We start from the raw sequence: 27,435 nt of genomic DNA on the forward strand, positions 1-27,435 counted from the left end.
GGCTTACGCCAGGCACTGGAGCACCCGCCTGAGAGGTTGGGGGGCCTCTAGGTGAGGCCTGGGTTCTCCCCACTGCTGCTGGCATCCCCTCTCTAGGCTTTCTGGGGGCACCTTCGGTGCCATTTCTATTTCAGGCACCTGTGACAGGTGCTCAGGACCACCGCCCAACTCTGAGCAATGGCCGCCCTCTGCCCACCTTGTCCAGGAAGCCCGGGAAGGAGAGAAGTGGCCACACAGCCGAGCGCCTTACCTGGGCCTGGGGTCCTCTCCTCCGCGGGTTCCGTTCTCCAGAGCCAGGCGGCTAGCAGGTTACCCGCTTCGCAGTGGGAAGTGAACCTTCTCCTCCAGTCATAAATCAAACCCAGCCATCCTCGGGCCTCCTCCCTCATTAGAGATGTTTATTGGAGATTGTGTTTATTCGGCTGTCACGGCGAGAAAACGCACTGACATAATTACCTCTGACCAGAGTCCTCGCCCCGCGCCCAGGGCGAGCCGGGGACCTCCTCTGTCGCCTTCTCCGTCCCCTGTCTTTGATCAGAGGGCACATGCAGTTGGCTTGTTTATTTTTTCTCTCAGATCCACTCATATAATTTGGATTATTGAATCAGTTACTATTCAAATTTCCCCAAGGTCTGGACGTTTATTTATTTTAGAATTTTAAAGGAAAGCCGAAGGGTACCAAACACCCCTCCGGGGCAGAAGGGGGCAGCGCTGGAGAGACGGAAGGAGAGTCCTTCTCGCTGCGCAAACTTTCCGGCCCGCCCCGCTGCGGCGCGCTGGGGGCCAGACGCCACCGTGCGCTGGAGCCCGGCTGGAGCAGTGGGGAGTTGCACGGAGAGATGGGTGTCGATATCAGTGGCGATATTTATTGTTTTATTCATCATTCTCTCTGCTCTCGGGAGGAATGAATCTGAGGCTTCAGGGCCCCGGGCTGAGTTTTCTCAAAACTCTCGAGGGCCGAACTCGGTGGAGCCAACCCGCAGCTCCTCCCCCCCGCCTCTCGCCCCGGGTCGCTCCTCGGCTTTGGTTTTCCCCGCTAGTCAGGTTTGTAAGTCACTATCTGTGAAACTGAGTTAGGAAGTGATGAAAAGCGTCGAATTGTTTCCTAATTGATAATACTTTTTTTTTTTTTTTTTTGGTGACGGGGCTGGCCAGTATCTGGGATCTCCGCTTTTGATCCCTCGCTGCCGCCTCTGTTCTCCAATCGCTAATAAAACTCGCATTGAGCCCCTTAGTGCCTTGATTAACAGGCAGATTAACTCTTACCAGGGTGGGGAACAGCTTGTCCCAATCAATGTCATTTTAAAAGCCCGTCAGGATACGCTCAGCTCCGGTTCCCTGGCTGCTCGAGCGAGCCAGCCATGACATTTGCTCCCTCCTCCTTCCCCTGCCGCAAACCCCACAGCAAAGCCCTCAGTTTCCAGCCCGCGTGTTCCCTGCGCCAATCCAGGACAAATTGCAGGACTCGGTCCCTCGCCTTTAAAAACAGGCAGCTGTTTAGAGAGGGAATCTCCAGGGAGAAGGGACTGAGGTGGCCTTGGCTTGCTTTTCATTTGAAGCAGAACTCTGGCCTCTTAAGGGCGGAGGTTACAGGGAAAGGAGCGATGGAGAGCCTGGGTAATGAAATGAACAGCAAACTTTCCTAGAAACCATATTTGTAAAAATCGGAGAGTGCTGTTACTTGCAAGTATGTGCATGTGTCCTGCACATCAGGAGTTTTAAACCTGGTCCCTATCTAGACAACAGCATGTAGGGTCCAGAAAGCAAAGGCTTGAGAGTCCAACCTGCGGGGCAGCAGGGATCTCACAGTTGGGATTTTTTTTTTTTTTTTCTGAGTATTTCTGAGGGGGAGGTGTGAGAAAGAGACGCTTGCCGCCTAATGTGAATGGAAGAGAATCGAACCCAGAGGGTGCTGAGACACACTTGCCATTTGGCAGGAGGCGAGGAAGGGCGAGGGCACCGCGGCTTTCCCCAGCCTAGCGTGGCCGCAGCCTGGAGGCGCCACCCGTCCGGCTTCTGCTCTCCTCCGCTTCCCGGCGCTCTGGGCTCGGCGAGGCTGCCGAGTGAGCTGGAAACCCGCAGGTTGCTGCAGAAAAGAGAGAGGCCCGAGGGGAGAAGGAGCCCCTGGCTGGGCGGCAGGATGGTCGCCTTTGCGTTTGGTGCTCGTTGGACCCGTTTCGTCAGCTCCACGAGACTGGGAACCCACTCTCCCAGGGCCTGCAGAGAGAGGGAGAGCCGTTTCAGGCTCTGCAAAGTGACGCAGGTGTTGGCGGAGACTTTCCTCCTCCAAAGAAAAGCTCTCCGCCCTGACCAGCACGCCAGCCCCGCTCCTCTGCTAGGCGGTTGAAAGCTGCAGTTCAGAGGTGTCGCAGCACCGGGTGGGAGACTCTTGGTTCCGAAGCCGGGAAGCAGGCGAACATTTTTCACGAGCCGGGCATGGCTTTGCCTCGCCAGAGGCCGCCCTCCGGGCGGGAAACCTGAAGATCGGGCAGGGGGCGAATGCCAGGGACCGCTAGGGGTGAGATGCTGCCCGACCTCACACTTACGCACCAATACTGACCAGAGACTCCGGGCACTCAGGCGAGCGGCGATCCCCCAGCGCGACTCCTTCGGCAAAGACAGCCTCCCCCTACCGGGTGGGATGACCCGGGCAGCCCCTGCGGGAACAGGCCAGAGAAAAGTCCTCCTCCGACGCCAAAGGGTGAGGGCGGGGGCGGGAGGAGGGGGGGTACCTAGGGAGAGGCGGGAAAAGGCGAGAAAGAAATGGAAGGCGCGACTCCCTCCCTCCAACCCCGACTCGGAGGGCAGCAAGTGGGCCTCGGTCGTGTTGGAAGCCGCAATTAAAATGGCGACCTAGGAATTGTCTCAATTTTGCGCACACCTCTGGCCCTGGCGCGCTGCAGCTCCGTCCCAGTCCCCCAACCTGCCCCGTCGCCCCCCGGAACAGGTACTTGGCAGAGGGCGCCAGGCGGCCCGAGGCAGAACGGCACCCCCGCCCTCCTTGAGGCTAGCCCAGAGAGGACAGGAACTCAAGCTCTCCTCCCTGCTCTCCTCCAACTTTGAAAACTCTGCCTCTCGGCGGGCTGAGCTCCCCCCTCCCCCAAATATTGACACATTGGAAGCTGCCAAGTCCTTTTTTGTTTCTTGTTTGTGGAGAGTGGTTTCCAAGAGTCCTTCTGTGAGCCCCCACCTTCACCCAATGACGTCAGTGGCATTCACTCCGCTCCTCGCCTCTTATGATTTTTTGTTGTTGTTTAAAACTTTTCTCCGAGGTGAGGTGGGGGTGGGAGGGTGGGAGAAGGAGCTGATTCAAAGAGCTAGTGCCCAGGGGGGAAATAGCAACAAGATTACGGCTGCTTCTCTCTAAGGCAAAGCTTAAGAAGGTGCTAATCCACTCGGTCGCTAATTGAGAGGTTGTAAAAATGATATTCGCCTCCAATTCGGACAGTCTCTGGGATTCCTCCCCCCGCCGCTTATGCTCAGTGGACTTGAGTTCGAGCTTCTTTACTGATTGTTACGAAGTAAAGGGAGAGAGAGAAAGAATGCAGGCTCTCGCTGGTCTGGGATGGGCCCGCTGCCTCGCTGCCTCTGAAAGTCGCGGTCCTACGAAGTCTCGCACAGAAGGCACCGACCGGGGCGCCCATCGCCACCTCCTTAGCTTCTTTGGTCTGGGTTTTCTCCCCGCGCTGTATGGCTCCTGGGCCGCTGGAAGGGCCTTCCGCAGGCCGAGATGGTGATCGGGTTGTGCTACCCCAACTCTGGCCCAGATAGGGGAGACCTCCCAGCTCACCCCGCAGCTCTGCCCGGCCTCTCCGCTGCGGCGTTAGTGGGCGCAGGTCGGGGAGGAGAACGTAAGACCCACGTTAGGCCCGGAGCCGGCCCAAGGCAGCCTGCAGCCTCCTCGGGGTCCCAGCTCCCGGGGCAGCCGTCGCGCCGCGTGTCAGCGGTGAGTTCAGGTGGCAGAGACTTTACTGATGAGCTCTGACTTTTTGCACTTTGCACAAGTGGAGAGGAGTCAAGTCTACCTGGCGACGGCTTCCTCTCATGCTCCCTACCTCAGCTCTTCCAACCCCATCCTCTTTTGTCGGATCCTGGGGTGTGTGCCCCATCCCAAACCTTCCCCTTTCCTTTCCACGCGACCTGCAAGCTCCAAGAGAGCCCGGAATTTTGCCGGAAGGGGCAGCCGCTCCCTCCCCTGTCACCTTAACTGCGGGCACCAAGGGGAGCCTTTGGAGTGTACTGAGGTGTGTCCTAATCGTCCGGCATTCAACAAATGGACTTGTGGTGTGTGGTCAGAAGAGAAAAGCCATTTACTTACTTTCCTCCCCGGTTTTCTGGCAACAGCTGAAGGGGAATTGCTTCCGTGGACTGAGCAGACCCAGGAGAGGGAACCGTCGTGCGAAAGACTCACACACCACAGAAGATAACTGGTGGCACACACGGATACACGCTGACACACCGACATCGCGAGCGAGCGAGAACGCGCGCGCGCGAGCAACACACACACACACACACACACACACACACACACACACACACTATCCCAGCATTGGTCGTTTCCCTCCACTCCAGGCCTCCACCCCCCTTCCTATCTCCCCCTTGCGTCCCCTCCTCTCGGGCGCCTGGAAAAACAGCCGCACTTAGTCAACAAATGGCACGTGGGAGAAGTTGGTGAGTGTTTGGTGAGGACTCTTCAGGCTTTTCACAAGAACCCTCTGTACACAAAGTAAGTGGCGTGTTTGCTCGGGCCTCTCCAGCCCCGGCTGTGCCTCCGCTCCACTGCGCACCGCGCCTTCCGAAAGGAGAACGAACAGAAGAAAGGGCCGGGGGAGCGAGGGTGGGGGAATGGGCAGGCCCCAAAGGCCTGCACTGGGAAGGCCGCCTGGCCTCGCCAAGTGCCCGGCCGGGCGGCCTCCTCTCGGCCTAAGTGTCGCCTTAGCCTCAGCGCGAGTGTGGCTGCCGGGACCCAGTGACGCTCACGCCCTTTTCTCGTCGTCTTCTCCGCGGCCAGGTGGGCTAGGGCGCGGCCACTGCGGTGTTCGCGTCCCAGGGTCCAGACGGAGATGGGGTAGGGACGCGAGGGGAGGGCGGGCGGAGGCGGGGCAGCAGGCCACGCTGCACAGGAGTTGGCAAGAAAGGGAAGCGCGCAGCTAAAGAAACTTGCTCCATCCATGAGCTGTGAGTCCCGCGCCCAGCTGAAGTGTGTGGGAGGCGCGACCCCCAGCTCAGCGGCCTTCACTCCACCCCTCAAGTTCGCGGCCACAGAGCTGGCCGCGCTGATTCCCGGAGCGCTCTGAGCCTTAGAGATGTCGCGAGGGCCAGCCCCAGAGCCCAGGCGCGGGGGGCCCAGCGCCGGGGAGAGCAGCGGGGACACACCGGCGGGGCCGAAAACAAGTGTATTCATATTCAAACAAACGGACCAATTGCACCAGGCGGGGAGAGGGAGCATCCAATCGGCTGGCGCGAGGCCCCGGCGCTGCTTTGCATAAAGCAATATTTTGTGTGGGAGCGATCCGTGCATTTGCATGTTGCGGAGTGATTAGTGGGTTTGAAAAGCGAACCGTGGCTCGGCCTCATTTCCCGCTCTGGTTCAGGCGCAGGAGGAAGTGTTTTGCTGGAGGATGATGACAGAGGTCAGGCTTCGCTAATGGGCCAGTGAGGAGCGGTGGAGGCGAGGCCGGGCGCCCGGCACACACACATTAACACACTTGAGCCATCACCAATCAGCATAGGTGTGCTGGCTGCAGCCACTTCCCTCACCCACACTCTTTATCTCTCACTCTCCAGCCGCTGACAGCCCATTTTATTGTCAATCTCTGTCTCCTTCCCAGGGATCTGAGAATTGCTCTCACACACCAAACCAGCAGCGTCCGTGGAGAAAACTCTCGCCAGCAACTCCTTTAAAACACCGTCATTTCAAACCGTTGTGGTCTTTAAGCAACGACAACAGAAAAAAAAAAATCAAACAAAACTCTTGACAGGAGCTTTGACCAGAGAGGATGCCTCAGAAAGGTGAGTCCGCTTCTTTCTTGCTTCATTTTTATTGCAATATTCAGGCAGGTCTCCCCCTTCCTCCCCCCTTCCTTCCTCCCTCTCGCTCGTCCCCTCCCCCACTGCTACGCCGGGAGAGTTGGACCGGAGAAGTTTCCACGCAGGAGCCCAAACTTTCTACTTCCAGCGAAAGCCGGCGTCAGAGGGCGACCGCCGGCGAGCGGGAGCAGCGCAGGTCTCCGGGCGGCCGGCCCGCTCAACCCCAGCGCCAGCGCCAGCGCGGGTTGATCTCGCAGGAAGGACCAAGGCTCTGGGCGCCGCAGCCTCCGCGGCTCCCGGCCACAGCGTTGCCAAATGCTCCCGGCCGGCCGGAGAGGACGAAGAGGCTCTGCGGTGCCACAGGCCCGGGAACGGCTGCAGCGATCGGCCGCCGCCGGCCGCTTTGTCCAGTCGCGGGCCCAGCGAGCGCGCAGAGAGCCGCGCGCCGAGGGAGCGCCGAGGGAGCCGGCTCGCCTCGCCGCCGCCCGCCAGCCCTCCGGCTTTGTGCGGCGCTCTCCCGGGCTCCGAGGAATCCGCTGGCACCCGAGCGCTCAGGACAGCCGCGCCCGCCGCCAGCTCGAGCAGTCAGTCGGCACTGCAGCCCCACGCCGGAGGCCGAAAGAAAGAGCGAGGGAGCGGGAGCCGGGAAAGAAGCTGCCAGGCCCGGGCGGTGGAACGCGCGCTCCGAGGGAGCTCGGAGCCGAACGGGAGGATTGTCAGCTTCCATCAAGCCCCCAGGCTCTGGCCCCCAACTTGGGCGCAGAGCTCGGAACTTGAAAACTCTCTGCGCCCCGGGTTTTCCCCAACCTTCGCCCTCACCCTGCGAAAGCTGGGGTACTCCCTGTCCTCGGGCCCCCAGCATTCGGTGGGTATTTTTCCTTGTCTTCCTCTGACAAAGCTGCCCCTGATGTTGCCATTTCAACAAGTTTCGAGGTGGAAAGGTTGTTTGTTTTTTTTAATCCAAAGCTCCTGATTTTTTCCTTTGTGAGGCCTTTAGAAAAATCAATATGAAAGCAGTGGCTTTCCGTTGGTCTGATCACATCCTCTCCCTGCTAATTAGTCTGAGTAATTCGAGAGCTTTTCGATTCTAAGGCCCCAGGAGAAAAGTGTCTTTTCAAAGTTCATAAAGTTGTTGCCTCTTTCCTTGTGCAGATTTTCTCAGTCTCCCTGCACCATAATAGCCCTGAATTTTAGCAAGTGTAATTGGGGGGAAATGGAGTTGAATTTCAAGTGGAAATGCTTTCTTTTTCGAGTGCTAAAACGCGGCCCTCCAGTCATGAGTGATTTCTAGAAAGTTTAAAAACAAAGTGAACGATGGTTTTTCTCTCTCTCTCTCTTTTTTTTTTCTCATTTTATCCAAAGCTCCCTAAGCCATACTGGACGTTTAACTAGAACTTGGGAAGATTTGAGGAGGGGGTGGGAGCAGAAAATGAAAAGCAAAGACCTTGAAAGCCTGGCGAGTTTACGGAGGAGAAATAATAGTTGTTGCCATTGACATTACATTTTTTTATAGCTGGTGACCTTTGCAAACGTCTGAAGGTAATTTGATTAGTTGTTGTCTTATTTGGCCCTAGAGAGTAAAACTTTGTCATCTTAATTGGTAATTACTCTTTGGCTGGGGGCGGGGAGGGCCAAAAGTGAGCTCTCCCCTTCACCCCAGCTAAGAAGTTTGGAGATGGTTTTGAGAATGAAGTAATTAAAACACCAGCAGCAAACCTGAGGCTTGGATCTGGGATAGGGAGGCAGTGGCCCAGTGGCCTAGTGGACCAAGGCAAAGCGACTCCGAGGTGTTTGGAGACTCCCTTCCTTTCCAAAATGGGTCTCTGACTGGGCTAGGGCTATAGGAAGCCCCGAGGTTGAGCTGGGGGGCTGAAGCTGTGGCTGAGGTGGGGGGAGTCTAGTCTCCGGGAGAGTGCTTCCGGGTGTGATGCTTGGCTTCCCGGGTTGCTTTTGCACTGTGTTAACCATTACTTAAGTAATGAGATAGCTTCTTAGTTGAGAGGAGGGTGGGAAAGGAGCAAAACGAGGATTTGAAATGCTTCCACCTTCCCAGCTGCTTGGAAAATTAATCGGTTAGGCCTCTCTGAAATCAGCTAGTGATTTTTTAAAAATGGCTCCAAGAATGTACCAACCTGGACTGGGGGCATTCGGTTGTGGTTAAGTATAGGTATAGGTTACAGTAGGAAGTTTTACCCTTCTAGGGGAATTTCAGTCCCCCTTCTCCCCACCAGCTACTATTTGCAGTTTCAGAATCCGACTTGGCGTGTGGGGGGAGTTGGGCATTCTGCACAAAGTTGGGTTTTTCTGCCTCTCCTGGACTTGACTTGGTCTCGGGGACGGAGAGACAGGAGAGAGGCTTTGGGAAACTGCCTTAGGAAGCTGGGGAAAAGTCCTCTAAGTTTATTTTTATGGATTTAAGCTGCCTCCCAGCTAGTTAATAAATTAGACCATGAAGAGCCTTGAAGAAAAAAAAATTTGCTTCTTAGAATTCTTTACTTGCAGGCAGGCAAAATTAATAATCATAATAGGCAACACAGAAAAAAGAATGAATATTTTAATTTTTTTAAGCAGGGAAAGTGATGCTGTGACTATTTAATTATTTTACTTTTTTTTTTTTTTTTTTGGCAAACCTTTTGAATGGGTTCTTTATTGTAACTCTCTCTTCCCAATTGAGCTCCCCACGGTGCCGTTGTATCTTTTTACAGCCCCTAACAACTCACACCAGTAACACAATTACCTCCAGATATTTATAACAAGAAATTACTTTTCTATTTTCTCCCCCACCCAGAACCTACTTCTTAAGAGAAGACAGGGAGGGGTAGTGGTGGAGGAGGTGTTAACCTTGGGGGACTAGCACTGGGTCAGGACTTACAAAGCGAGAAGTGTCCCTCTGTTCCCTTTATGAGTTGGTGAGTTGTTGGTACCTTTGGTTGGAAGCTGTGTTGCTAGTTAGGGAGATTCGGTTTTGCTCTTTGGGTTTGGGGAGAGCTGGAGAATAGAAGCCATTGTTCGTTCTCTGTAGGCTTTGTCGACCACGCTCACCCCCTCCTGTTTGTACTTTTTAAAGCAGTGAGGCGAGGTAGACAGCGTGTGTCACAGTACAGTAAAAGGGGGGAAGATCTAAACACCAAAAGAGAAGTTAATCACAATAAGTGAGGTTTGGGGGGGAAAAAGTTGGGCTTGCCACTTTCAAAGTCCCAGAAAGAATGGGAAGTGAATGGCGATCAAGCCGACTGGGAAGCTTTGAGGGGAAGAGTGAAGGATAAAGAGGTAACCAAAGACTTGGGTTGGGGGAAGGGGGTTGGGGCAACTGGGGTAGTGAAATTCTTGAAAGGAGTAATGGTTCTGACATCCTCCCAAGCAGCCCCAGCCTGCACCCTCAAGCACTCTGAAGTTCCAGGGTCCTCTGTGCTTCACCTCTAAACTTCAGGTATAAGCCCCCCTTCTCCCAGCTCTTGGCTTCTTCTCCTAACCCTGCTGTTTCCCTTGTTCTCTCCTTTTCTTTCCCTAGTTCTTGGTATTTTTGCAAAATGGGGCCCTAAATTGTCAGGCTCTGCAAATCGCCCAAAGCCGGATCAGAGCAGCCACTATCAAAACCTGGAGACCTTTGCAGGACAGGCTGCTGGAAATGTGGGTGTAGCTCTGGGATTTAGAGTTTTATGGCAGTTTGAGCCCAAGATGGGTTTCTTTTCTTTTCTTTCTGAGAGTGTGGATCAGAGAGTCCATGATCTATGTTTTTGAGTCATAGTTTGACATACCTTTCTCTCCTGTTTTGTCTTAGGGGGAAGACTTTAACTAGGGGCGCGCAGATGTGTGAGACCTTTTATTGTGAGAGTGGACAGACATCCCAGATATCAGGCAAGTTCCATGCTGGCTGCTTTGGGTTCCCCAACCTGAAAGAGTCAGAATGCTTCTTCTTCATTGTTGTTCAGTTGGAAGAAAAAATTAAAAATCAAGTCATGGATTTTTCTGACTAAAGGGTTAACTACTAAGAGATATGGGGGAAACAGACTGGGAATACTGGAGTATTTGTAATGCAAAAGGTAGATTTTGCACATACTGGAGGGCAGAGTTGATCTGCCCAAACTGATTGATCCGATAGCCCCAAACTGATGGAGTGGATTATTTCTTTAAAGAAGAGGCTTTCTCCTGTCCTGCTTCCAGGACACCCTCTGTAGGGAGGTAGGCCTACCTGGTGCCGGCCCAGAATTAATGCCTATATTCTTGCTAACAGAGCCCTATATTCGAGCCTCGTGGGATACCGCGGCCCCCAGCCAGCGCCAGCATGCAGAACAGTAAGTGCCTCTGGTCTTTCTGGACTTCGGGCGGGGGAGGCGCGGACCAGCGCGCGGGTCGGGGGAGGGCTTGGAGGCTCTTGGTGTCCGCGCTGGCAAGGCCCGGGGCGCGAGGGAATAGGCCCGGGGACCCGAGGCAGCTGCTCCAAGAGAGGAGGGCGTTTGCTCTGTTCTCCCTCCTGGAAGAACAGGGGCTGGGCCCTTGAGAACAGCCCGCAAGAGTTTGCGAAGCAGCGGTAGAGAAACCCCATCCCCCCAAACTCTGTAACTCACACCCCCTCCCCGCCCCTGCCCGGGCTCTGACCCCAGAGAGGGGGGCTGGACTGAGCGGGGCGGGGCGGAGGCCTCTCGCCGTCGTAGCGCCAGAAGGAGGCCCCTTGGGCTTAGTCAAGACTGCAGGTCTCCACCGTCTGGGGCGGGTGGGGGCTCCTCTCCCCCAGTCACCCTAAGAGGAGCTCCTCCCATCGCCACCCTGGCGAGGGGCCTGGAAGGCCAAGGGAGTGGGGCACCCAGGCCTGCGGTGGGGTGGAGTTGGTACTGGAAGCGTGGACTGTTACAGGGCGCAGACCAGCGAGAGCAGGTTTACTAGGTCTGGGAGGAGTGGGGATCGAGCCCAGGAGTTGGAGCAGCCCTGCCCTGGTGGCTACTGTGTGGGTCCTAGTCATTCCGGGCCCGCTGTGCCTTTGGTTCGCTGGCTCTTGCATCTCCCATCCTCCCTTTGCCTAGACCCCTTGGGCCCCCAGCCCACCTTCCTGCTCAGTACGTGGGTGCTGCTTTGTGGCAGGACGAATCTGAGACCGGGCCTGAGAGCCTGGAGGCCCAGTGAAACTAGGCCCCGGTAGAGGGGCAGAGCCCCGAGGCGGTTTAAGGGCTCCGCTGTATGGAGTGCCTGAAAGCCTAAATCTTCTAGAAGCATTCCCTTGCCAAACTGCAGACTGAGAGGGGTCCCTAGCCCCTGATCCATCTGTCTTGCAGCCGCTAGCTGTCCCCTGGCCCTTTAGCGGCTGGGTGGGCGTGAAGCGCAGGAGAGGGCGCAAGGCGGGCGCCGAGCTGGAAGGCGGATTAGTTGTGCAGAACGTGCCAGGCCCCGGGGACTTGGCCCGGTAGGAACCCTCCTTGGCGAGGCTTGGGCTTCTGGCCACTCTTCCTGGCTGCTGGGTCCTCCCCTCTCCAGCACAAGGGCCCCAGCCGCAGGCTCTTGGGCAGGCCGGCCCCGGGCGCGCGGCGCTGAGCATTTGCCGCTGAGGCCTGGCTGGCGGGCCCCGAGGGGCGCGGGGTCGCGGGCCGGCCTGCAGGGCTTTGTGCCGCTCGCTCCCGGGTGTGCGCGAGGCGCAGAGCATCCAAATTGACACCATATGTTTTCCTATTAGATGCTTCGCGGTCGAATTCTAGGCGCATAATCATCGCCACTGGGCGAGAGCGCCAGCCGTCCCTAGGGAAGGGACACAATGATTGAGGCTTAACCTCTGAAGGGGAACTTAGAGCGGCGCTTCCTCGCTGCCATTTCGATGCTGGCAGAGGCGACCTGGCCCTGGGCGAGCACCCGCCGGCGGTCGCCGCGGAGGTGGCGGGCAGGTTATTATTTTTATTTTTATTTTTTTTTTGCCTGTTGTGGGGAGAAAGAGGGAGGTCTAGGATTAGGCGGCTTCATACGCCTTGGCATTCCCAGATTGGGAATTGCCTCGGCTGCGCGTGAAGTTTGGAAGGTCTTTCTCGATCTTTCTCTGGGAGTGCCTTTTTTTTTTCCTGGAAGGCGTCCTTTGCCCAAAGGGGAGGCTCCTGTAAGCTGGAGCAGCAGAAGTTCTTTAGAGGGAAAGGAAGGCAATAAAGGGAATTTAGGAGAAACCAGAAGCGGGCTCTAGGCCTCGCTCTGTTGGAGAAGCGGTGTCCCCGCGATGTCCCTGCTCGAGCCCGGCCCGGCGGAGCCTAGATACCCCAAACGCCTGTCACTTCTCATCGAGTTGAGGCTTCAGCACGCCCCCTCAGTCAGCGCCCCCCGCCCCCCCCCCCTCCCGGTCTCTGCCCCAAGCCTTCGGCTACTCTGAAAACGCGGCTCCCCTCGAAGGGGAAACGAGTGCAGTTCAATCTCGTCTGAGTGATCTACAAATAGGGACGGAAAGGGTCGTTTTATCACGGTCCCGTTTGTCGTGACGATGCAATTTCCCGGAGCGGAGCACTGTCACAAAGTGACAAGGCTGCCACAAGCGCCCCGACTGATCTTTTCAATTAGCCTTCCATGCATGATCCGGAGCGACTTCCGCCTATTTCCAGAAATTAAGCTCAAACTTGACGTGCAGCTAGTTTTATTTTAAAGACAAATGTCAGAGAGGCTCATCATATTTTCCCCCCTCTTCTATATTTGGAGCTTATTTATTGCTAAGAAGCTCAGGCTCCTGGAGTCAATTTATCAGAGGCTCCAAGGAGAAGAGAGGAAAGGAGAGGAGAGCTGAGCGGGGGAGCCACATCTCCTGGAAGGGCTGCTCTCTAGAGTCGGGGCTGCAGGTTGGAGATTTTTAAGGAAGTGGAAATTGGCAATTGGCTTTATTTGTGTGCCTGTGGTTTCTGGGGAGGGGGGCTACAGGGGTGCTAACTCCTCCCTATTCTCAGTTTAGACAATAGGGTGAGGTTGTGAGATAACCAGATAAAGGAGGGAAGGGGACACTGTGGTGTGGTCTTTTCCTTTTCTTTTCACTTTTTGATTTTTGCTCCTATCTGTCCTGGGCTGTGGGGAGGGCCGAATTTAGCATCGGAAGTAAAAGCAGAGCTGTAGCTGGTGCAGACAGACTCCCAGACCTCTGGCCCACCGTAGCAGCCAGACTACTTTGTGGTTGGAGGGGCTTGAGGAAGCCTGCATGGGAGGTGCTGAACCCAGGTTGCGGTTCACTAGCCACAGATTTGCTGTTCTGGTTCTTCTTTACTCCATTCCCTTTTCTTCTCCTATTTTTTTTTTTTTTTTTAATCCCGGTGCTTCACCAGAGTTTGGAATATGACAGCAAATGTTTCTGGATCCAGCATCTGAGGGAACACTGAGGAGCTGTAGGGCTTGCCATCAGAGTTCTAACAATGCAGGGAGCTTGAAGATGCAGTGGGGGTTCTGTAGGACTCGTGGTTTTTCATTACACTCAGAGGGGATCTTTGGGAGGATATTTCTGAGCTGATTATTTGCACCTTGCGGGTTCAAAGACTGGCTGGGGTGTTTCTGGAGGGCAGCAGTGGGCTGGGGGTTCTCCTGGAGTGAAAGCAGTAAGTAGTAGTGAGGTGCGTGTGTTCTTACGTGTGTCTGCACCGTGCTTCTGTTCTTCAGGCGGGTGGGCAGGAGCTCCGCTGTGTCTGGGCTGGGCTGCCCGATGCCTGGAATGGCTTCGAGGTCTGGTTGTCATTTTCCGTGGAGAGCAGGGACCTGATCACTGAGGTTGGCCAGGGCTGGCAGGGAGCTGAGGATGCATTGTGGTTGTCTTTTCTTCTTCTCCTTCTTCCTTCCTCCTTTTCATCCTTCTCCTTCTTCCTCCTCCACCTTCTCCTTCCCCTTCTTCTCTTTCTTGCCCCTTCTTCCCCTCCTCTCTGCTCTGCTCTCCTCTCCTCTCCCTTTCTTCAGGTCACAGCGGAGTGAATCAGCTCGGTGGTGTCTTTGTCAACGGGCGGCCACTGCCGGACTCCACCCGGCAGAAGATCGTAGAGCTAGCTCACAGCGGGGCCCGGCCGTGCGACATTTCCCGAATTCTGCAGGTGATCCTCCGGCGCCGCCCCATTCGCCGCCCCCGCGGCCCTCCACTCTCAAGGCCCTCTCTTCATTTCTTACTGTAAACGCTGCTAATTATGGACCCCCACCCTCACCCCCCATTCCAGCCCCCACCCCACTCCCCTGCCTTCTGCTTTCCCCTTTCCTTCCACCATCCTTCCCGATCTCTTTCAACCTGGGTCAGTCACATAAGAGAATTCATCTGCTTAAGAAAAAAACTGGGTGTGAATTAAAAACAAACAAACCAAAAAACCTTTCTCTTTTCATTTGTTAAAAACGTTCTTTGTGGTAACAGTTTATGAACTGTAATAAAATGAATTATATAAATCTGCATAATTTCATCCCCTTCTCCCTCACCCCATGCTTACCTCTCAGGGTTTGAGATATTTGTTTTATTTCTTCATTTTCATGAAGAATATATATTGATTTTAAAAGACAAATGCTGTTTTCCTCCCTCCCTAACTCACTCAATTGGCATATTTTTAAAGGAAAAATGACTAAAGATTCAGTTTATTTTTCCCCTTCACTCATTAAAACATAACACCACTTTAAGCAAGATCAGCACAAAACAATCTGACTTCGTTTTGATGCATCTTCTGGCAGTGTTTATTTACAAAAACAGTTTTAAAAACTTTTAAGTTAGGTTTTTCTTTTTTTTAGTTCAAACTGTTTGAAAGTATCATCCTATTTGTAGTTTTTAGGGCTACAAATGTAATTTTAAGAAAAAAAGCTCTCTACAGTAAGTTCTCGTACCATTGAAGGTATATTTTTGTGTTATAGACCCATGCAGATGCAAAAGTCCAAGTGCTGGACAATCAAAACGTAAGCTTGTCATTGTTTAATGCATACTTAAACAATTTTATTTTTGTCTTGAAATTATTAATAATGTGGTTTTCTGTCCACTTCCCTATGCAGGTGTCCAACGGATGTGTGAGTAAAATTCTGGGCAGGTATTACGAGACTGGCTCCATCAGACCCAGGGCAATCGGTGGTAGTAAACCGAGAGTAGCGACTCCAGAAGTTGTAAGCAAAATAGCCCAGTATAAGCGGGAGTGCCCGTCCATCTTTGCTTGGGAAATCCGAGACAGATTACTGTCCGAGGGGGTCTGTACCAACGATAACATACCAAGTGTAAGTTCACTGAGAACATTCCCTCTCCCTGCCCTAAGCCCATGCTTTTCCCTCTTTACCATCACTTTCTCTGCGTCCCCCTGCTCTCCTTTCTGCCAGTGTCTTTCTCTTTCTCTCCTCCCTGCTCCACCTCTGTTTGTCACCTCTGTACCTGGGGGTCTTGAGAGGAGCACTTTGACCTTTTTATTGACCTTCTGGAAATGGGAGTCAAGTGCGGGAGGGTTAGTCACCATATTTGCATGTGGCAAGGTAGAGAGTGGAGGCACCTGGAGAAAGTCACTGGAATCTAGAAGGAAAATGAAAATGAAAACCAGATTCAAGCAAGCTTCCCCCACATCTTGCTGTTTGAACCTTCTTTCAGAAATCAAACATCCATTTCTGTCCTAATATAAAAAACAAATAACAGTGAAAGAAATCTCTAAGCCAAGTCTTAATATTGGAGACGGGGAATCTTTGTAACAACAACAATAATAAAAAAGCAGCCATGTGAGTTAGGTCACCAAAGACACTGAGCAACAGTGAAAGACCCCTCCCTAGTGTTCCAGCTCTCTACCCAACTCCGTTTCCATGCCCAGAGTGATAGCTGACATTCTTTCCACGATGTCTCTGCAAGTCCACCCACTGTCCCAGGATGGCTGGGGATTTTTTTTTTAATGTATTAGGGGTCATTCTTTAAACGGGGGGCATGCTGAGATGGAGACTTAAGAGGGCAACTGTGTCTTCAGGAGACTCTGCCATTTGGTTTGATCTTGATTTGATTTGCAGGTGTCATCAATAAACAGAGTTCTTCGCAACCTGGCTAGCGAAAAGCAACAGATGGGCGCAGACGGCATGTATGATAAACTAAGGATGTTGAACGGGCAGACCGGAAGCTGGGGCACCCGCCCGGGTTGGTATCCGGGAACATCAGTGCCAGGGCAACCTACGCAAGGTAAAAACCCAAACACCCATCCTCAAACTCTCCATATATGCAGCCCTTGCGTATCCTCTTCTCCTCCAACCTTTTCCCTCTCTGGACTTTCGTGCTTGGAGAATGTAGTGGGAGTAACTCTTCAAGGGCTTGGGACACATTGACTTGCGCTGTATCTAGGTGGTATTTGTTGAACTGTCTGGTTGGCCTGGAAATTCAAGTGTTGTGTAGTCAGAAGTAGTATGAATGTGGCTGGGGTGTGTGTGTGTGTGTGTGTGTGCATGCACGCTTGAGTATGTGTTATGGGCAGGAGTAGGTGTGTGCCTGTATGAGCTAGCTGCGTGGTGCCCTATTCAAATGTGCCATTAAAATGCACGGAGAGCCCCCTTGCTGTAGAAGTGTGACAAGTTAACACACTGACAGACTGCAAGGTAAACATAATTGTATCATCTTGCTTTTTGCTGTAATTGACAAATTATGTGACTATGAGTAAGGTGTATAAGAGAGGGTGAACAGTGAGATGCAGGGCCAAGTTGAGGATGGGGCATTGGAAATGTTGATTTCCCAACTAAAACAACCCTACCCTCTAGGTTCGGACCCCCTCCACTCCTCTGGGCCCCTACTTCTCATTCTTTGTGGGTGGCGACTGTGTAATAAGATAGGTGGGGGTGAGGCTTCTGTGAGCCAGACTTTGGTGTGCTGGGAGCTACCCTGGAGCTGAGAGGAAAGATAGGATCTGGACCGTTGCAGGCTCTGTGAGAAGGGATGGAGGAAGAGGAGCAGACGGGGCTGGGGTCGGGTCGGTTGGCTCTCCCCGCCCCTCCCCTCCACACACCGGAGGTAGATTGGTCAAGAATAGGAAACAGTTTACTCCGAAGATTAATCGGTATTTGTTGTCCTCGTGACAAGGAGATAATATGAGGGATAATGGGACGTGGAATCTCACTCCCCGGAGCACGACCAAGCCTGGGGGCTCCCGGCCAGGGGAGGCGGTGAGGGGGACGCTGACGGGGCTGCCCTCGCCTCCGTGCGCTCTCAACCCAATCTGGGTGCCCCGCGCCTCCACGGAGCCGGGCGAGGGAAGGGAAAATCGGTAACAGTATGCGAAATATCTGGTACAAAGGATGCTTCTGTCACTCGCAAGAATTTGTTATGGGAACAATCCTGTCGCTCTGTAATTGCTCATTAGAGAACGTTTTGTTTCTCATTAAGGCGACATGAATAAGCGTCTAGTTGAAGGAGACAGCTGTAGAAATGTTCCACAAGAGACCTCTGGACACGATTCGGCACCAATTGCCAATTAGACATGTCAGTTTTAAGAGCAGAAAACAATATAGGACGGACACTGGGAAGATAGGGAGCAAAGCGCTGGCTCGGTTGTTTCCCAGCGCGGCTGCTCGGCCGGGCCGAGGCCTCCCGATGCGCAGGGCTTCGGCTCCCCTGGGCGACCCGCCCGCCCGCTCGCCCGGATCGGGCCGAACCTCGGCCTCCCGGGGTGCGGCAGGCTGCCCCCCGAGACGGCGCTGGCTCCCTGCTGGCCCGCTCCGGCCTCTGGTGAGGACGAGGGAGTGACCGCCATACCCTCACCTGACCTTTGAAACTGTAGGGTTCCCACGTGCGCACACCGGACACACCCAAGGGACGCACTCCCACTGCTCGCCCCCAGCACCACCGCCCACCCCAATCTGAGGTCGGGGTGACCCCACCCCGCCGCCTCGTTTGCCAGAGAAATCTCCAGGAGGGCGCGGGACACGGTGACCGGGCCTGGGAAGGCTGAGCCCTGGGCGCGAGGGCTCCTGTTTGATGGGGCGGGAGGTGGCGCTCGTTCAGGAGCTTTGAACTTTCTTTCAGGCACCCAGTTGCTAGAGCATTCTGGTTCACCAACTGCCGGTTCTCCCTCTGTCCCCGGGCCCCGCCCCCCAACTCCCCCAAACCCCCCCACACCTGTGCCTGGTCCTCGCTGCGTGGGGAGGACGGTCACGCCAGCCGAGCGCGGAGTGCCCGGGTGCAGGGGCCACAGGGCGCCGGTGGCCACGGCTGACATGCCGGGAATCCTTGGCTCTTTGGGCGCTAAGAAAGCCCCCCTCCCTCCCTCGCCCCCTTTCCCGGCCCAGGAAGCCGGTTTTGGGTTTTAAAAGAGTCCATGACTCCGAAAGCATAAGGCGAGGTTAGGTCTCAGAGGGAGACAAATATGGTTTCCATCTGATCAACGCCATGCGGCGGTGAATAAAATTGTGCCGATGTGGGCTGACAGCCACAAGAGACGACTCTATCCGGCCCCCAATTCTCCAGCGATTTGGTGGTTTTAGGGATCACGGAGACACTTTTTCTTATCTCCTCCCCGCGCCCCCCCCCCCCCCCCTCCGTAATACCCAGGCCCTCTATAGGATTTAGTCAGTCTCTTTTTTTCAACAGATGCTTCAATGTTTTGATCCGCGCTCCAGAGCTGAAAAGGTGCCGCAACCGGGTTGCTATCTTTTCTTGCTTGTTTTCCGCTTCACTGATTAAGACACTAAGAAACTAAGGAATGATTTTATTTCCCAGCGTCTTTTTTTTTTTTTTTCCTTCTTCTTCTTCTTCTTTCTCTCTCTCTCCCTTCTCCTTCCAGGAAACAAATCCTATCCCGAGCGTCAGATGGTCCCGGGTCTGGGAGAATGGGAGGCGCTTTCACTCGCCTTCTCGCGGATTAGGCTGGAAGGTGGACGGCGCCCATTGAAGGGCCCTTTTTTGCGCTGAGGGGGCGCCTTTTAAAGAAGATATCTTAATTGTCTGCCACTTAGGTTTATCATGGGGGGAATCCGAGATCCAACTTCTAGTTTTATTTTGCTAAAAAGCTTTAAGAGTGGAAAGTAAATCCACTAAAGAAAAAAAAAAAAAAAAAAAAAAGGAGAGGCATTCAGTTTAAGAGTGATCTCTCCCGCACCGCCTGGCTGCGGACTGTTGCTAAAGTAGCAAGCTTTCAGCGGTGCACACTGGCTCTGTAGGGTTTTGGAGGGATCCTGCAGCCACGACTTTCTCCTGACCCGCCTCTGTCTCCACTGCTGTTTGTTTCTCCCCAAAGAGGTTTAAAATCAAGCGCTCCTCATCCTCCGTTAAATGACTTCCCTTAAAAAATCACTTCCCAAGTCGGTGCTGCGCCTTCATTCCTGTGAGTAAGTGTGTGGTGTGTGTGTGTGAGTGTGGTGCGGGGCGGGGGGGGGGGGGGCAGCCACGGGCGGGGGGGAAGAAGGAGAACGTGAGCACATGTCCAAGTTGTAAAATTAGGAAAGTGTCAGTGAAGCAAAGGTGAGCAGAGAATGCTATCTGTGGGGGTCTTCCGAGGCACACCCGGGTAGCTTTGTTTAATCGGAGAGATCGAATGTGCCAGAAAAAAGGACTGGGTTGGGGCCTCCTGGAAGGCGTCTGAGTGACCGCCACCCTAGCAAGATGGGATTGTGTTCGGTCCCTTCCCTACACGTTGGAGGATCGCAGGAGAAGCGCAGGTTTGCGCTTTCCAAAAGCAATAACTGATGGGCCTTACTAGTTTGGTCCCCCAAAGTCTATTTCTAAAGTCTTCCTCATCGACTGAATCCAAAAAGAAAAGGGGCTCGGCATTTCGCTCCCTGAAAAACACGTTGAAAAGTCCCCATGAAACTTTGGGCAGTAAATTAGCGCAGACGCAGGTGCAGGCACTCTCGGCGCGGCTAAGGAGCCCTCCCCAAGCCCCACAGCCCCACCTTTCTGATGTAGCGCAAGACGACCCGAAGTAGCCCATTTACTAAGTCTCTGTCTCTCTCTTTATCTCCCTCGGTCTCTCCCCTTGTCCGCTGACCCTCTTGTCTCTTTTCCTCTCAGCGCTCTTTTTCTGTCCTTCTTGCACCTTTCTGGCCTCTTCCTCTTCGGAGCCTCTTTCTGGCCCCACCTTTCTCTACCCATCCCCTCTCCTCTTCCCTCAACCAGACCTCTGTCCCTCCCCTCCTGTCTCCCTCCCCCCTGGTCTTCATCCGCTCTGCCTCTCCTCCCCGCTTCCCCCCACATCCCGTCCTCATCCACTGTCCCTGCGCTCCCCACCCTCTGCCCCGGCCCCCCATCCACCCTCCAGCCCCCAGCCAAGCGCCCTAAATAGCATTGAGGCGCCCTCTCTTCGGACAGTGATTAATGATAGCAGAGCAGAGGGGTTAACACACTTCACTGAAAAGTCTGTTGACTGGGCTTCTTGTAACACAATGTGGCCCGCTGCACGCCTCAAGAGAATCCTTTTGTTGTCCGCGCTCATTGTGGCCTCGAAATTCTGCCCACGAAAGTTTGCCAACGCTCCTGCCCCAGGAGTTTAATAGTTTCCCTTACTCGCAGGGCATTGTGCAGTGCTGAAAAGCAGCCTCTCGCTATTCAAGTGTTGGTGGTCATCTCAATAGATCTCCAAGGGCCCATATGGTGGCCAGTGCTGATGAATCCGCCTGTTTAAATGGGAGAGAAAGTTGGGGTTTTAAAACATTTCAAAGTTCCTGAAAAGATCCCACTAGATCCTGTCACAATTCCCTGAACTCTTTGAAGGCACTGCCTATTGTCTCCTGGTTATAAATGATATTCCTGGCCAAGTCGATTCCCACCAAGGCACCCCAGAGGCTCCTCCTCCCAGGGCCAAGTCGCTAGGATGGGGAGGGGGGCAGCCCGGTTTGGTATCCCTTGGGGGCCTTAGGACCCAAGATCAAGGACCCAGGAGGCAGTGGCCCTGGAGGCCTAGCGAGAACTGAATCCTTTGCTTCAGACAGGCTGTGGCCTCTCCAGCAAGGCGCAAAAGGAGACAGCTTGCCCAAGTGCACATCTTGCCCTCCAAGCAGCAAAGGAAAACAATAAAACTTTCCCCTGTTTAATGATAGAAATTACATCAAAAGTGGTGGAAATGCCCTAATTAAAAATGTACCACTTAAATGATATGCCAAGGATTCAGCTGCAGCATAGCATATTTAGCTAGTTAGTGAACTCTCTACTATTTCTTTTTTAAAATTACACGTTAAAAATTTAAAAGAAATCTTACTTTTCTCTGGTGCAACACATTACAAAGAATGGACAGTCCTTTTATCTAAATATAAAATTCCATTTTCAGCAATTATAGCCTGTTCTTGGTGATGATATAATTACAGCTGTGCTCGTAATAGGTGTCAAGGCAAAGCGCACTCATACAATAGTTGAATAAAACTGCAGAACAATGCAAGCACTTCTAAATTCACAACCTTTAAAATGAAATTGACTGTGCAGAATTCAAATAAAAACTAGATAAATATTTTTTTTTAAAGATTACAAGCTTGGTTTGGTTTCTTAATAGCATTTTCTACAAACCTATCAACATCTAATTGATTAGATAGGAATTACTGATTATAGATCAGCTGAAATCTTGAACATCACTCTTCTATTTTCCCAACACAGCCATAGGTAAATAAATTCTGCAAGGAGAGGGAGCTGGGTGAACCATGTGGAGGGTCAAGGTTAGTTATGAGAGAACATTTTAATTGGAAACTTTACCACTTGTTTTGTTATTCACAGAAATGCCATTCTATAAGTATCTACATTGCACAGTCTAATCATAATAAAAACAGAAAATGGTGGTCAGGTAACATGTATCACCAATGTCTTTTGAAGGCTGACAGTTACCTTGGGAATGTTTTGGTGAGACTGTGAGAATAGACTGCTCTTGGAGTTTATGGCTATGTGAGGCCCCTTTTGGAGACTCCAAGTTATTCCAGATTTCTCTTACTGTCCTGTTCTTTTTTTTCCAGATGGCTGCCAGCAGCAGGAAGGAGGGGGAGAGAATACCAACTCCATCAGTTCCAATGGAGAAGATTCAGATGAGGCCCAAATGCGACTTCAGCTGAAGCGGAAGCTGCAAAGAAATAGAACATCCTTTACCCAAGAGCAAATTGAGGCCCTGGAGAAAGGTGATGGAGTTTTTCAAAGTAGGGAAGCCGTAAATCAAAGTAAATGCCACATCTTCAGTACAAAGAGCTAAATTTAGCCAGGGCCCTTGCACAGAGGCCTGAAAAGTTTTCCTTTTTCTTTCTTTCTTTTCTGGGCATCTCTTTTAGTGTACGTGTTTTCTTTCTTCTTTCCATGTACCAGTAATTCAAAGATGAGAAATCTGACTTCTCATAAAGAAAGAGTGATGATTTGGCTAATTCAGGCCCACAGAAGAGACCTCGAATGAATGTCATTAAACAAAAAAATAGAACACGGTTCTGATGGGCTGGTTCTTCCAAGTACAATCAATGCTAATAGTAGCCGCATTTTAAAGGGAATTGGTTGAAAGTGATGGAAGTCAGGAGGTGAAAATCAGCTTGATCCAGGCTTTGGTCGACACATTTTTGTATAGTTCTGGTGCAACATAGAAAATGCAACTTACTCTTTCAGAGTTTGAGAGAACCCATTATCCAGATGTGTTTGCCCGAGAAAGACTAGCGGCCAAAATAGATCTACCTGAAGCGAGAATACAGGTACCTGGGGACTGTGTGTTCATGTGTTCATGTGACTCATACCATTTGCCTTTTTTAGAGACCCAGGTGCTTCTAAGGAATGTCATTTGTTTGTATCCATAGAAACAGATTTAGTTTGCTAAATGCTTTGCCGTTACTCGGGGACTGGGGGAGGAGGACAGTGGACCTGTTAGGGATGGGGCGGAGCTGGGAGCAGGCCCAGGGCTCACCTGTTCTGTCTGATTTCCAGGTATGGTTTTCTAATCGAAGGGCCAAATGGAGAAGAGAAGAAAAGCTGAGGAATCAGAGAAGACAAGCCAGCAACACACCTAGTCATATTCCCATCAGCAGCAGTTTCAGCACCAGCGTCTACCAACCCATCCCACAACCCACCACGCCTGGTAACTGGAAATATTCATTCTGCTGATCAGTGTGTTTCAGCCTTTCTGCCCTTGGCTCTGACTCTCACCACGACTGTTGTGTTCCTCTCCCTGCAGTTTCCTCCTTCACCTCCGGCTCCATGTTGGGCCGAACAGACACAGCCCTCACAAACACGTACAGTGCTCTGCCGCCCATGCCCAGCTTCACCATGGCGAATAATCTGCCTATGCAAGTAAGTGAGGCCGGCGGTTGCCCACTTAACGGGTCCCTGGGAGAGGAGGTTAGGCGTGGGTTGGGGCATGCAGACCTCATTGGCCCTGTGTTTACCCTTGGGAGACTTTCTCAGTACAGTGATTGGCTTGATCAGTGAAGTCTAAGATGAAAGCAGTCAATCCAGTCTTTTAGCTGATTGATTAACTGATTGATTCATGCCTTTAATAAAATAAAACTTGATTTTCAGTGCAGTTAATCTGCTTTTTGCTCATTGGGAATGTCAACTTGATGATGCTGGATGAGAATGGGGCATGCTTTAGGGACCAGTGTGAAACTTGGACCAGAAAATGAAAATAATGCTGGCAAATTATTAGCTAGTAAGGGGTTAATGGGTAAAACAGGTTTATATTCAGGTGTTTGTACAAATAAATTTATAGTCTTTATGTGTATTTTGGATGTTATTTAGGATGTTTGTGATAAACTGGTGAGGAAGAAAAAAAGGATCAGAATTGGGATTCATATTTGTATAGTGTGATTTACTTAACATAGAGGAAAAGATAGTTTTCTTTTTCTATCTTAGAATAAAAAGACTAGAGGGTATTTGCTAGAAATATCATGTATCTTTGCTGTGAATGATGTGATGAGTTTCTGGCATAACTAGCTGCCTGGAAAGGTTGATGCTATTCACTTGGTATAACAAGCTTCCCCTACTCAATTCCATCCCAAATATATATTGGCCCCTACATGTGCTAGGTCCTGAACTAGGCTAATCCTATTTTATGATGGAAGTTGTATAAGGTAGGTAGGGTGTACTGGAACCTTGAAGCCAGAGGGTTTCCTGATGAGGAGAATATTGGTCTTCTGGTGGGCCTTCTGCCATGACTTCTTCAGGACTCTTGTTCTATTTGTACAGCAGTTAGAGATGCTGGGTGGTATGAGACTGGCCAGCATGAGCCCCTGATAGAAACAGATTGGGAGATACACAGATAGTTTATTCTCCACTGAACATCTTTGGCTGGATTTCTAACCCAAATCACACTAAAATAAATGTTTCACGGTCTTTAGATTAATATAGGAACAGCTAGATAAGCAGCTTCAGAGGCATTATTCACATGTCTATTTTTATTACATCTGGATATTATTGACCATAGAGCAATTAGTGTAAATTAAGGGATTAATAGCCCATTAGTTGGGGTGGCTACAACTGCCTTGGAATTTTCTAGAAGTCAAGGTTGCCTGGAGGAAGTGATTTCAGAATAGAAACAAATGCAAGCTGAGATTCTGGCAAGGCCCTGAGGGCCTGCTTGCCTCTTTGAACTCGGTGTTAGCAGTCTTCCTCTGACTTTAATAAGGCCACTGACTGTCTTGTTCAGTTTTATAAATTGTAGCAATACCTAGGTTTCTCTGAAGATTAAAACTGTATATATGAGAAAACAGAAACAATTAAATAGATGCTGCTATTCTGTTAGAGTTGTATCCACATAGAGGCCCGTGTGGGTCGATTTATTTCAGATGCTGATTTTTTTAAATTATATAACTTAAAATATCATTCAAACCATATATATAGTCATCAAACAAAATTAAAGTATCAACAATTCTACTATTCAGGGAAAATTGCTCTTTGACTTTTGGAGTTGGGTGAGGGGTGTCCTGTCTTTCCATCAGTTTATCCTGTTAACCAAAGTCTTCAAGCATTTGACGCCATAAGGAGCAGGGGTCCTTCTCTGCCCTTCCCTAACGCGTCCCTGCCTCTGAGGACGCGCATCTTGGAATGGCGAACATTCCTACAGTTTGCAGATGAGACCAGTACTGTCATCTCCCTTGCTCCCGACATTATGCTTCTATTAATTCATCCCAAGTTTGCTGCCCCATCACAGCCCTGTGAGAGCTCAGGAGGAATTTTGCCCCAGCCTTGCATATTTATTTAGTTAGGATAAAGGTTTATCTTTTTACTACCATGATTCTAAATATTTAGAGGGTAGCAGCACAATTTTGTGGATTAAACGCAATCTCGGGTTTGAGGTCTGTAAGAAAGTCACAGCAAATTTTCATGGTAGGGCTAGGTATTTCCTGACACTTCTGACTACTTTAACCTGAGATCATTACTGATCTGCCTTTTCAAGAATCTTTAAATCCATGAGTCCCACCCTAAACCAAACTTTACACAGAGTTCTTCCCGCTGTTTTCTGCCTCAAAGCTTGAAATACAGGGTTTAAGGGGTGGGGGTGTCATTGGAATCCCAAATATTAATAGGTTGAATTTGTGAGAGAGGGGTAATGTATTTATGGAAGTCCTCATGTTAAAACTTCTCTAAAGGTGCCAGCGAAGGTCCAAGATGAAAATGGACAAAAATTCTATTCATTTTATGGATGGTACCAACCATCTAGCTGGATTATAGTCTGAATTTTGGGTACTTTAAAAAGTTTGGTATGTAGACAACTTTCCTCTAGCAGTGGACAATAGAAGGGCCAGTTGGAGGCCCAATCTTAGAGTTCCCACGTGGAATTCCAGTGCTTTACTTGCGGGTGTCTTCAGACTTACTGGCAGAGTCCTGGGGAGGAGGGAGCCTGGGGATGTGGCTGTGCAACGTGTCTCTTGGTAACCATGGGTTTGCCTTTCTCCTCGCAGCCCCCAGTCCCTAGCCAGACCTCCTCGTACTCCTGCATGCTGCCCACCAGCCCTTCGGTGAACGGGCGGAGTTATGATACCTACACCCCCCCACACATGCAGACACACATGAACAGCCAGCCGATGGGCACCTCGGGCGCCACTTCCACAGGTGAGCCGCTGCTCTCCGCAGGCTGCACAGAGGTGGCCTTTGCAGCTTCTTTTGCCAGGTCATCTCCCTTCATTCATAGTTTATCTGCAAAGAATCTGCCGGCCTTGTGTGATGGTGTGTTTTACTCTCTGTTGCTTGCTTCTCTGGGGAAAACTAATTAAAAAGGGGAATTCAGTCAAACTAGTTAGTAACTTAATGCCATACTGGCAAAAAAAAAGTTGTTTTTCCTGAATTTGGTTGCGGAAGTTACATATGAAGGCAAGACCCAAAAATGTATCTTTCAGAAGGAAAAATTATTGTATTAGCCAAACTCAACAGTGAAGGCCATCCCCCCACCTCGTCCGAGTTTACTGGAAAGACTTCTCAGGTCCTTCCAGTTCTTCTGTGCCTTTCATTGGAACTGAAGAAGTGCTACTTTGGTTTTCCAGGATGGTTTTGTTGCTAAAGTTCCAAACATACAGACAAGTGGAAAGTGAAAGTGTTAGTCGCTCAGTCGTGTCCTGAGTCGTGCTCAGGCTGTTTGCAACCCCATGGACTGTAGCCCACCGGGCTCCTCTGTCCATGGAATTCTCCAGGCAAGCGTACTGGAGTGGATAGCCATTCTGTTCCCCAGGGGATCTTCCCAACTCAGGAAGAGCATCGAACCCCAGTTTCCTGCATTGCAGGTGGATTCTGTACTGTCTGAGCCACCAGGGAAGCCTGGAGTTGTTTGTTTTTGCGGGGGCGGGGGGGGGGGCGGGGAGGGATTGGGATTCAGTAGGTGCATGTAAACATGTTTTCTAGTTTCTGAAGGTGCTACTTTTGTTTATAAGACTCGAAAGTTTTTTTTTAATATATTTGAAATGTTAGAAAGTACTAGAGATTTTTTTTTTTAACTTATAAATTCATACTCCATGCCTGTCCGTCAAAGGGAATCTCTACATGGCTATTTCTTTCATCCACTTCTAGGACTCATTTCCCCTGGTGTGTCAGTTCCAGTTCAAGTTCCTGGAAGTGAACCTGATATGTCTCAATATTGGCCAAGATTACAGTAAAAAAAAAAAATCAAAAAAACAAACAAAAAGAATATATTGTGTTAATTCAGTCAGTGACTATGTGGACACAGCAGTTGGGCGTTCAGGAAGGAAAGAAAAATGGCTGTTAGAAGCACTTCGGTTCTGCAGTTGTGTCCTGTGTTGTACCACTGGGGAATGGACTTGAAAACAAGGACCTTTGTATACAGAAGGCACGATGTCAGTTGGAACAAATCTTCATTTTGGTATCCAAACTTTTATTCATTTTGGTGTATTATTTGTAAATGGGCATTTGTATGTTATAATGAAAAAAGAACAACGTAGACTGGATGGATGTTTGATCTCTGTTGATCATGAAGTTGTTTAAAAAAAAAAGGAAATCATGATCGACAAGCTTTGCCACGAATTTAAGAGTTTTATCAAGATATATGGAATACTTCTACCCATCTGTTCATAGTTTATGGACTGATGTTCCACGTTTGTATCATTCCTTGCATA

The 27,435-nt window shown here is 51.2% G+C and overlaps 2 protein-coding genes across 6 annotated transcripts; one reads left to right on the forward strand and one right to left on the reverse strand.

The window, feature by feature from the left end:
- Window positions 1-368: 368 nt before the first annotated feature.
- Window positions 369-3,644, reverse strand: LOC123329635. The gene is made up of 4 exons (XM_044929007.2): window positions 3,509-3,644; window positions 2,882-3,028; window positions 2,551-2,657; window positions 369-2,217 (listed from the first exon to the last, which is right to left on the reverse strand). The coding sequence occupies exons 1-4, from the start codon at window positions 3,642-3,644 to the stop codon at window positions 1,804-1,806; spliced, it is 804 nt and encodes a 267-aa protein (XP_044784942.2). The 3' UTR covers window positions 369-1,803.
- A 6,167-nt stretch (window positions 3,645-9,811) lies between these two features.
- PAX6 (paired box 6) lies at window positions 9,812-27,356 on the forward strand. 5 transcript variants are annotated; one of them, XM_006060816.3, is made up of 12 exons: window positions 9,812-9,888; window positions 10,265-10,325; window positions 13,921-14,051; window positions 14,845-14,886; window positions 14,980-15,195; window positions 15,961-16,126; window positions 21,862-22,020; window positions 22,490-22,572; window positions 22,802-22,952; window positions 23,049-23,164; window positions 25,774-25,924; window positions 26,873-27,356. In XM_006060816.3, the coding sequence occupies exons 2-12, from the start codon at window positions 10,316-10,318 to the stop codon at window positions 26,956-26,958; spliced, it is 1,311 nt and encodes a 436-aa protein (XP_006060878.1). In that variant the 5' UTR covers window positions 9,812-9,888; window positions 10,265-10,315; the 3' UTR covers window positions 26,959-27,356. The 5 variants fall into 5 exon arrangements, with proteins under 5 accessions (XP_006060878.1, XP_006060880.1, XP_006060879.1 ...); XM_006060818.3 differs by having other exon boundaries at window positions 14,980-14,994; XM_006060817.3 differs by lacking the exon at window positions 14,845-14,886.
- Window positions 27,357-27,435: the final 79 nt, after the last annotated feature.

The sequence above is a fragment of the Bubalus bubalis genome, chromosome 16 (assembly GCF_019923935.1).
Source record: "Bubalus bubalis isolate 160015118507 breed Murrah chromosome 16, NDDB_SH_1, whole genome shotgun sequence".
Lineage (NCBI taxonomy): Eukaryota > Metazoa > Chordata > Mammalia > Artiodactyla > Bovidae > Bubalus > Bubalus bubalis.

Excerpts from the sequence above, each read along its gene's own strand:
- PAX6 (XM_006060816.3), top strand. Across the intron at positions 14,887-14,979 it reads AAGTGCTGGACAATCAAAAC|GTGTCCAACGGATGTGTGAG; the intron begins GTAAGCTTGTCA and ends TTCCCTATGCAG. Across the intron at positions 22,573-22,801 it reads TACCTGAAGCGAGAATACAG|GTATGGTTTTCTAATCGAAG; the intron begins GTACCTGGGGAC and ends TCTGATTTCCAG.
- LOC123329635 (XM_044929007.2), bottom strand. The coding sequence starts at position 3,644 with ATGGGCGCCCCGGTCGGTGCCTTCTGTGCGAGACTTCGTAGGACCGCG. Across the intron at positions 3,029-3,508 it reads CCTTTACTTCGTAACAATCA|TTCCTGTCCTCTCTGGGCTA; the intron begins GTAAAGAAGCTC and ends GGAGAGCTTGAG. Across the intron at positions 2,658-2,881 it reads GCAGCGCGCCAGGGCCAGAG|GGGCTGCCCGGGTCATCCCA; the intron begins GTGTGCGCAAAA and ends CTGTTCCCGCAG.